The 10,789-nt window shown below is 37.2% G+C and overlaps 1 protein-coding gene across 2 annotated transcripts in view; it reads left to right on the forward strand.

The window, feature by feature from the left end:
- The window catches only part of AP1S2 (adaptor related protein complex 1 subunit sigma 2), a 28,685-nt gene extending 19,327 nt beyond the window's left edge, over positions 1-9,358 (forward strand). The window contains exon 5 of one of the 2 annotated variants that reach the window (XM_088028860.1): positions 1,841-1,961. In XM_088028860.1, the coding sequence (XP_087884986.1) occupies positions 1,841-1,897 (57 nt within the window). In that variant the 3' untranslated portion in view covers positions 1,898-1,961. Of the gene's footprint in view, positions 1-1,840; positions 1,962-7,804 lie in introns of those variants that run through there. The other variant, XM_028092560.2, reaches the window with a different exon arrangement.
- Positions 9,359-10,789: the final 1,431 nt, after the last annotated feature.

The raw sequence follows: 10,789 nt of genomic DNA on the forward strand, positions 1-10,789 counted from the left end.
CTTCACAAGAAAAATGAGTAGAGCAGTAACTTCAAATTACACTCATTTATATTTTCATTAAACGTCAATTACTTGCTCTTTGCATACATTGTGTGCTAGAAAGAGAAAATCAGGAGACTAGGTTTTCAGTTTTGGATCCAGTACCAGTAGTTTACTTAAGCACTGATCTCAGCAAGACTTAGGGCTTCAGATAAGTGCTAGCTTCCAGTTTCTTTATATAGTTTCCCAGACTGTTTTGAGTCATCAGCCTAATATGGTGAATATCTGGGAATTTGTAAGGCAGTGGGGTTTGTCTTAAGAACGTAGACAATTTTAAGAGCAGGTGTAACTCAGTTCCTCTTTCTGCTGTTTGTTAACCTGCACTTCCCACTACCCCGGGTTCCTTTTGTAGGGGACTGAGAAAAAAGTTCCTCTTGGTGTGGAGGAAAGTTGAACATACGTGCGTGTGTACCAAGGAGAAGGAGCGAATGCAGAGAGCAGTGAAAAAGAGGAAGAGAATAAAGGGGAAGGTGTATTGGCGGGGTGAATGGGAATGGAATCAAAAGCACTGGTCTTAGGCAAGACGAATCTTCCTCCTGTTAGGAGGAGATGACTGGGTAAAGCTGTAGTTTTTTTCCTCATCAGTTGGATGAGCGAAATTCAGAAAGTTGTCCTTTTCTTAGCTTTGAGAAACTTACCATCTAGAGGAGAGTTGCTGGGGACTGAGGAGAAAGAGACAAGATAGATAAATTTGAGGAAAATGCTGAGGGTTTGGAATAGACTTAATGGTGGGGAGCAAATGATGAGTAAAAGGATTGTCCAGGATTGCAGGCCTATTTCAGGTTGAAAATCATGTCTAAAATCTTTATTCAAAAAATAGGTCTCCGAAGAATTGATACTAAGGGCAATTTGTAGTTTGTATTTGTGTAATACACCTGGATTAAAATTTTTTTCCCTATTTTCATTCTGGCCTTTATTTCCATGTAATCTAAATCACTGATGTTTTAGTGTATTGAGGAACTCAGCTTGCTGGGTAGTGGAAGAAGAGAGTAGTTCTGGTTCTGCCCAGGACCCCTTGTGTGTTGTGACAGACTTGACTCTCACCCTCCCCAGTTCTTAATTAATTATTCCATGACTCAGAAGATGTTCTGGTGGTGTGAGGGCCCAGAATACTGGAGCTATGTTCAGTCTTCTGTAATATTTTCTTTGTATGTAAGAGAAGAAATAACTTGGTTAATATGGGCATACCTGCATCATGTAGCTTAAAATCAACCTTAAATGTTAGGTGGTCATTAAGGCATTTTTAGCACAACTTTTCCAGACTCTGTCTAAACTGAGAATCTCAATCATTGAAGAAAACATGTTGTAGCAACTTAAGAGTGGTAAAAGAATACATTATTTTTGTGCATTTTACGGTTTTTCTTCTTAAAGGGTGTTTTTCCAACGAAGAGGGCTTTCTCCCTACGAAGAATATTCTTCACAATTGATGGATGCTAATTTCTTGTTTTAAGTATACTAATATGGATCATTGGCTATAGTTTGGCTTATCATCTACCCTTTCCTTTACTAATGTAGTAAAAGGTCTGTCAGAAATGCTGGGCAGTCTTGGTTTAAGAATTGTTGCCTTTCCGAGTAAGTCTCTTCCGGGGAGGAACAGCGGTGTGCTCAGCCCTATTTGGGGAAACTACCTTTCTCTTTTCTTTCAGTGGGCATAAGCTCTCCATGGTTGTTTTTCCCATAGTGTGTATAAAATTAAGAGAGAAAACAAAAACGATGAAAAGCCATAATTTCATAAAGTCTCAAAGAACTGGTATGTAGGTGAAAGGTTGACAGACTTAAACTTTTCTTGTTCTCTCTCCAGAAAACAGAGAATATGTATCACAGCAAGAGTTTCATTGGGTGTAAGAAAGCGTACTAGAATACGTGCTGGAGCACTGACATGCATCAAAATGTAGTAGGATCTATGAATTCAGTTTGTACTTACAATTTTGTCAAGTTTGTTATTTATATTTTAGCATTACCTGAAAAGTTTAATTACATTAAATCCCAAGGGATAGTCCCAGTACTTCCTTTAACTGATATTTTCATAGGGAATTTTACTCTGATAATGATCCATCATTGGGACTTAAAATTTATTTTTTTACACAGAGAATACTGAAATAGGTTCAGAGGTGCATTGACAAAAAAGTATTATTAAATACTGTGAAGTGCTAATGTCATTGGTACAGAAATAGATAAATAGGATTCCCCTACGAAAATGAGAGCTTCTCCAAGAAAATGAAGCATTTGGGGTTTATTACTAGTATTATTTTAACTTCCTGGTTCATGCCACTGTATTCTGAGTGGGGGGGAAAAAAGGCAAAACTCTTTTTAAACTGTTTTAAGAATTATCTGAGGATTAAAATTTAACTGGCGCTTCTCAGATACTTTTGTATTTAAATGGGTATTGTATAAGGGATCTGTTACATATTTGAACAGTTTACATGGCTTTGTAGCCTAACATTTCAAAATGCCAACTTTAGTATTAAAATGAGGATATTTTACAAGCCCTCAAATGAGCAGTTTTAAACTTTGAGTCACAAGCCTTTTGGCAGGGGTATAATCCCTTTGAGAGTCCGAAGAGCCATGGGCCCTCTTCTCAGGAAAATCTGTGTGTAATTTTGCCTCTAGTTTCAGGGGGTTCTTCGAGTCCCTAGAAATCCATCTCTGGACACTCTCCGGTCAGTTTAAAACCTCACCTCAGGTTACCTCGTTGATATGAGAAACCTCGATTTACATACATTTGTAGGCATAGACATCTAACAAATCTTTTTGGAGAGTTCTTTAAAATTTATCTTCAGGATTATTTTAAAAAATATAATATCCTTAGTCTCAAAGGCATAGGCTTTGGAATTTTTTTCCAGCTAAGTGAACCATTAAACACCTCCATTGCTACTTAAAATACCAAATGGGTGACTACTTTTCCACTTTTTCTTGGCAGAGATTTTCCTTTAGGATCTGTAGAAGAGTTTATGGTCACCTGAGGATGTAATGATTTTCATTAAGGGATTAAATTCCTTTACTTTGTGTAATAAAATCCTGATATACTTGAAGACTGGTGGGAGGTAGTATTCTAATAGAATTTTCAGTTAACTCAGTATTGACCAGACGATTTTACAGTGAAAATCTTTTCAGCCTGTTAGTAACAACAGTGCTTTTGGATTTTGTAGGATATAGGTCATTTTGATTGTCCTTATATAAAGTTACTAAAAGAAATTGAGTTGGAACTCCTAAGCACTGTTTATAAGTTAAGTGTTCAGACATAAACCAAAGAACAGAAACAAAAATTACAAGTTTCCATTTTCTTTACTGTGCACTAAACATTCTAGGAATCTGATTGTGTCTGTCGGTTTGTATACTGTGTAAGAATGTATGCATTTCTTTTGTAGCCACGTCATGAATATTTTAATGTCCCTGTGTACTAAGCGACTACTCGTCGTGTATGCAGAATTTCACAGAGGAAATAGAGAGCTGATATACTTATGAAAGAAAATACCCTCAGCTTGGTGACTGTCTTGTATAACAGAGCATTTCAGAACTAATACCTTTCCATTGTAATTGTTTTTCCCGCCCTCATTTTTCTTTTTCTGTTTTATTTTTGTTCTGTATGTGATCTTGATGTACTTCAGTCCTGCTCGCAACTGGTTTAATTTCTACTGGAGACATGACCTATGAATGTTTGTTTTGAGTAGTGTTTCATCTTAAACACATCCATGTCATAATCTACGAACCATCTATGATTAAAACCTTGTAAGAGGAAAATTTAGCCATCATTAAAATGGTTCACCAAAGAAAATAGAGCGGAAACGCTATGGCAAAATAAGCAGTGCAGTAACCTATGTAGTGTGGCTTGGTCTTCCAAAGAAACTCCATTTCGTGTGACTGTATTACAGCCTATCTGAGCTAACGTATTCTAATGTATCCCATAAAAGTGTATTTGGAAATAATTCCAGAAAGTAAAATCTGTCCTTTACATGGTACTTAAGGGTAAAACATTGCACAGTTCTTAAGTTCGTGATGCACCTCTATTCAGTCACATATGTGCTGGACAGTATTGAACAGTCCCTTGAAGGAGGATCACAAAGCTGTGTCAGAAGTCTCTGCTGCAGTATCTCTTGTTCAATGGGAAAATTCTAATACTCAGTTTAAATACTAATATTTTACTAGTTATGGTTTATAGTATATATTAAGTCTTCATTTAAGTATTAAATGATTTGTTAACTCTGGTTTTATGTTAAGACTTTTAATATTGATCATTATTGTGTATACTTTTAATAAAACATGCAACTTATTTTATTATAAAAGGAAAAGTACCAAATAATTCATTGTTGTTCCTATCTAGAGAGTTTAAAGCCTCCTAAGTTATCAGTAAACAAATTCAGAAGATGTTCAAACAGGTTTACCACTGAAAGACGACCTATGAAAATGTAGATTAGGCGGGTATGCAGAGCAGTTTGTTCCATTCTCTATGTCCTGCATTACATTTGAAGCACCTGGATGGGCTGTCAAATGAGAAACTTAGCATTATACATTGAAAGCATTGGGAAACATTGGTCTTCCATTTCCATTTTTTTTTTCCTCTGTCCCTCCCCCCACCCTGCAAGACGTTATTCGTCTGGTTTTAATGCTCAATATGCATTGTCTCCTGCCGGTTTGCTTTGGATGCTGTGTGCTGAGCTGTAACAAGATGTTGCTTCTTTTGTTATTTGTATACAGCTGCTTGCTTTCAATTCATAGATTCTGAAATCGCTTTTCTTGCACGTCTAAAATAAAAGTATTGCATGTACTTTGTCTCATGTGAATGGCTTTTTTCTTCTCCATCCCTCTTGACAAATAATATATTTTATATCTTGGTTTTTCCAGGTAATTTTATTAAATCGTGTAAAAAAAAAAACAAAAGTGGTTAAGCTGGCAAATTCTGTTAAGTTTACAGTTCAGTACTGTTAAGTACATTCACAGTGTGGTGCAACTGACGTCCAGAAATGTTTCCTCCTGTGAAACCGAAACCGTGTCCATTAAACAACTCTCCATTTCCCTTCCCCTCAGCCCTTGGTAACCACCATTCTACTTTGTTTCTAGGAATGTGACTACTTTAGCTAGGAGGCCTTCTAGGTAATTTTGAGCTACAGTTTCAGTGTCAACATGGGAAAATTACATTTTATACTATGGACACAATTTGTAAAAGAAACTAATGTACTATTTGTAAAAGTCTCAAGGAGTAAAATGTATAAATGATTCCTTTAAGCCAGGCCTTTTAGAAAGGACACATTTTAAATAATGCATATTTGATAAGTAACATGGTTCTCTTCATGAAATGCTATACAGGACTGTAGGCAGTAAGCCCACAGGGGAAATCTGACCAGCTCCAGGGAATAGAATGAGAGACATTTTTACATGGATAAGGGAAGAATGTTAGCTGTATAGAATTCAATGTAGGCATCTTTTAATAAATGCATTAAAGGTTGTATGGTGTTTTTAAAAACTATTTAACATTACAGTTGACCTATGAACAATGAGGGGGTTAGGAGCACTGACCCTCCCAGGCAGCTGAAAACCCACATATATAACGTTTGACTCCCCACAAACTTAATAGCCTACTGTTGACTGGAAGCCTTACCAATAACCTCAACATTCCATAACACAACTTTTGTGTATGTATTATATACTGTATTCCTACAGTAAAGTAAGCTGGAGAAAAAATGTTAAGGAAAATACATTTACAGTACTGTATGGTAAAAAGCCTCCGTATAAATGGACCTGTATAGTTCAAACCTGTGTTCTTCAAGGGTTACATGCAAATGATTATTTTTCACATCATTTCCTTTGTTTAGGGTGTATGTGATTCAGATGTCAGTTTATTTAGTGTTTAAACGAATCAAGAGAGACTGGTTTACATCATTCTTGGGAGTGCTGCATCTTTTCCATTAGACTTTCTTTAAAAGCTATCACGAAAACTCTGAGACATGCAAATAAAACAGCGGAAGGAACCTTCAAGTGCGCAGCACTCAGGTTCAACACCCCTCATACTCAATACCCATAGTCATATGCTTGTTGCGTCGTCTGTTTCCCACCACCCCCTCCACTTTGGCCTCAGCATTTTAAAGCAAGGCCTGGACATCATTTCATCTTTGATACTTCAGTATGTATCACCAAGAGACAGAAGTACCCACACACCCCCAAAATTAACAGTAACTCTTAACATCTTGTTCCTGGTTCAGTTTTTCCTAATTGCCTGAAAATTGCATTTCTGTAATCGGTTTGTTAGAACCAGATGCCCACTAAGGCTCACATTGTATCTGGTTGATGTCTCTTCAGTCTTTCCGTCTTTAACAACAACTCTGCTTTTCTCCCCTGCCATTGTTTTTTTGTTTGTTTGTTTAACTGAGTCAGCCATGCTGTAGCATATCCCCCATTCCGTATTTGGTGGATTGTAATCCTGTGGCAATGTTTAACTTGTTTTCCTATCCCCCATATGTATTTTGATGTAGCCTGGTTAGGCTGAGGTTTGATGTGGGGGGCGAGGGCAAGAATACTTCGTAAAAACCTTTTTCCCCTACCAAAGCCGATTTTTACCCATTTTTCGTTAATAAACCCACTAAAAGATCATGTGAACTTTTATATAGAGTTGGTTTATAATATTTTATTTAGTACTGAATGCTAAATACCTTCATGTAGGTAGGTCTCAATCGTGTAATGGTACCAGTTAACATTTTTTGAGCACTTTCTAGAAGTCCGGCACTAAGCCTTCTCTCCCTTAAATGTCTATGTATGAAGGTAAGTACTGTGATCCTTGTTTTCCAAATCAGGAAACGGGCTAGAGTTTAATTTACTTGGGATTACTCCATGTAATGCTTATATACAATTAAACCTAATGTATGGATTTTATGGTTTAATATTTTTCTTTTCCTTGCTTTGTGCTGTACCACAATTAGGATGCAAAAGTAAGTTAATTTACTATTGGATGCTAAAAATTGCATTTTCTCCATTACACTGTCGAATGCCTTTTAATTACAAAATTGTTGCAAGTAATACCTGAATTTGACCTGGTCCTGTTTTGTGATATGCACAATCAGCCACTTTGGAAAATTTTTAATAATTTTTTTCTAGCTATGCCTGCTTTTTTTTTTGTCTTCCTTTGACATTTAAAAATGAGTACTGGTTGTGGCATAAGACAAAAATGCCTTTGGTCCTAGAGAATTCTTTCTATTATGTTGCCTCCCCTGAAGCCACTGGTTGCCCAGGGGAGGGCTGGGAAGGTGAGTTTCTGAAGCCGTGCTGCTGGGGACAGTTAAGTCAAAAACTGAGTAAAAACGCAGAGGAAGACATTTCTATAAATACATGGGACCAAAACGATCAAAAAAAAAAAAAGCATGGAAAATAAAATTATGTGAAGATTCAGGAGAACTCTGGGTTTTCCCTGCTTTTTATTTAGGGGAGGCTTTCGATTTTAACACTAAGGTAACTTACCTTTCCTGTAGCTAATTCGATAGCAGTGATTTCCTAAATTGCCAGTGGGTTTGCCTGCTTTTTGTGTGACAGTAGTGGTGCCCAGCACATTGGTAGGTAATCAGTAGGTATTTAATGCATGCTCAAAATATCCTTCTGTGGTCTCTGACGTCTGGGGCACAAAACCCTAAATAACACGCCTGCTCTCAGTATTCGAATGTGCCCAAACCAATGACCTGCTTGCACTGTTCTGTGAAACTTGCACATCCTTCCGTGTCAATTTCACACTCTCCAGCCTCCCCGGATCTGCTTACCAGAGTCTCACATTTTCCCTCCACAGGAAGCTGAAACCCCACGTAGTGTCCTTGAAGAAATTGGACTGACATAACTCTCCTCCCTTGTCGATGACTTCTTGTGGCATTTCACACACTGTAGATGGTCACTGCCTTCATGTCCATGTTAGCTAATGGTATAAGATGACGTCTTGTCAGTATTACTGTTTTGCTAAGCTGCTTCATTCAGGCCTACACAAAATTTTTTTTTAAAGGGAACTTTGGTTAATCAAATGATAAGGGACTTAAATACGAATTAGAATGATGCAGAAAAAGAAAGGTACCATTTCTGGATATTTTAAAGTTTACAGATCTGTTTCTCTCAATCTAATCATGTATCTTATTAGAATGACACAATCAGGCAATATACGTTCATTAATTACCATCTTTGGCAAAGGAAACTTAAAATATGAAACCTGGTTTTATGAAACCAAAGACTAGTGTGTAGCATTTCAGCATATACGAGAATAAAGGGAATTGATACTAACATACCAAATGAATTAAAATTTAACTGTTTATGTTGACTTAAAAAAAAAACAAATTTATGCCATTATTTATTCCTTATTGGAAACTACATACTTAAAGGGAATACATAAATGACTAAATTGAAATGATGTGCTTTACACTAAAAATTATTTCTCCAGCTTTCCAAGCTGGGGTCAAGGAACAGAGATCGACTGTTTAATAGTGAGCACGTTACTTTTAAGGCCAAGGAACATTCAACTCCTGAGACAGATTTTTTTTTGTGGTCATAACCATTTAGTGACTTGAATGGTTTTTGATGCCCCCAAATAAAAATGGAAACATTGACTTACCGAATTCTTCACAACAGTATCTTACAGAAAAATGTGTTCTTCTCTTCACAAAATGTTGCTTAAGTCATTGTTTAAAGCACGAATGCTCCTTCTGGGGTGCTTGTTAACGGCCAAGTTTATTTTGCTTCCCTCCACTTAACAAGCGCTGCACACTTTAGGGCAGCTTCCTTCCCTTCCGTGGCAATGCCTAGTTATCAGAAATCTTAACAAAAGCAGACAGACACCACGTTTCATGTAAAACAGAGTTGAATGAGGTAAAATGACATTAGTGGGCCCTGTATTTTTTTAAAGCTATACAGTTGTTCCAGTGTCACTTTTATACATACTTCTGTGTATGTAAACATGTCTTCATGGTTTACACTTTCATTTGTATCTGCGGGGCTGGATTAAGCTTTGTTGTGATTGTGACCAATACATATTCAGGCCGTGTTAGCACTGTCTTTATCACATCACCAATTAGTTGTAATAAATGTTCAACGTACACCACTGTAGTGTGTTTTTATCTTTCTCTTTGCAAAACTTTGTCATACTATGGGGAGCTGCTGAAAGAATTTTAAATCTTTCTCAGTAAAATGTCGAAAATTCACCTCCAATTGCAGGTGGATGCTAAAAGCACACACAAGACAAATGATGGAAGATACAAGTTTTCATGTACTTAAAGCTCACTAAAAAATAATGTGGCTTCCACGCTGAGAGCTTATCTACACATTTATTTTCAATCAATAAATGCCGCTTTTAAAACCTTGATGCAGTTGACGTTTCTACTTTCTGAATGAGCAACTCTCGTTACTCCAGGTAATCAAAGATATTGCAAATCAACCAGATCCCCAACCCCCAGCACCCCCTCCCCCCCACCACCACTGGAGGTGCTAGTACGCTCGCCAAAATGAACTGGTATTTACAAACTGCCGCCTAATATAAGCAGCAACTCAAAGCTTTGGTTATGATAGTTAAGGGGCCTCCTACTAACTGCAGATGGGAAATATTACATAGTAAAGCGAGGATATTAAAGAACAAGGCATCAACTACCATCAAGTTTCTAGTCTGCTAAAAAGATACTTGCAGACATGGAGCGTCTCCAACACTCGTCTGGTTTATTCACTGAAAACAGGCCTGATGGGCTTCTGCTGGCACTGTAGAGCTGGAATGTTTAAATCAAATAGTAATCAGGTTATAAGTTTAAGAAACAGTAATACATTTAAGTTCAAGATGGACATTTATCAGGATAATGAACCAGTCCACTGGCTGAAAACTGCTCTCCCTCCCTCCGCACCGCAGTGCCCATGAACGCTGGAGGGAAAAGACCCCATCATCTCATAATTACCTTGAGCACAAGCTGGTGTTTATCCTATTTTGTCCTCCATGATCTATGAAGGCTACTCAGCTTGGGATACCACCTTTAATTATGTGTATCTTGGCCATATTTAGGGAAGTACTGAAAAATACTGGATTTAGTGATTGTTATTCAGCATTAGTGAATCCAGTAGGTAATTACAGAAACTTTTCAATCATTTTTAGGGTAAAGCAGGCATTTAAGGTTGAACAAGTCAATTTTTAAAGTAAAATGATTTCTGGACCATACTAACTTTTATAGGCTACATACTAAGAACTCCCACTTTCAACACGTAACTACTCGCTCAGAAATCCCAATCTTGAAATTTCTTTCCCTTTCTGTTAGCTTCAATACTTTGGGCATCCTTAAGCCCTTATTTCCAAATCCCAAGTCGCCAAAAGCCACATACTCTGAAATTCAAGATGTCCAGTATGGCAATGGAAAGGTTACGAAGAAAATTCAAAACGTATAAGTATAAGAGCATCTTTTCTTTTTATGATCTGAAATCGAAGAATGATATTTTTTGCCTTAAGCCTTTTTTTTTAAACAGAAGGTTCTCGGACCCCTTTTTAAATGAGAATTGCTTTAACCCTAGGCAGATTAGTAGCAATGACCCTCATTTTCCTAAACATGACAAAAATAAGACTTACCTCTATATCAACAGCTCCCCAACACACTATAAAAAAGATGAAGCCCCTAATGGAGAACCTCCAGCTGAGAAGGGGCTGTGAATACGGGACAGGAGGGAGAGGAAATAAACGGACTTCACCCTTTAAGTACTTTAAAACAAAAGGAATTTTAAAGTCAAAAAGCTGCTCAGCTATTGCATGTAGAAAAACCCAAGA

The sequence above is a fragment of the Eumetopias jubatus genome, unplaced genomic scaffold (genome assembly GCF_037043125.1).
Source record: "Eumetopias jubatus isolate StellerSeaLion01/CBP00866 unplaced genomic scaffold, mEumJub1_p1.0 scaffold_11, whole genome shotgun sequence".
Taxonomy (NCBI): domain Eukaryota; kingdom Metazoa; phylum Chordata; class Mammalia; order Carnivora; family Otariidae; genus Eumetopias; species Eumetopias jubatus.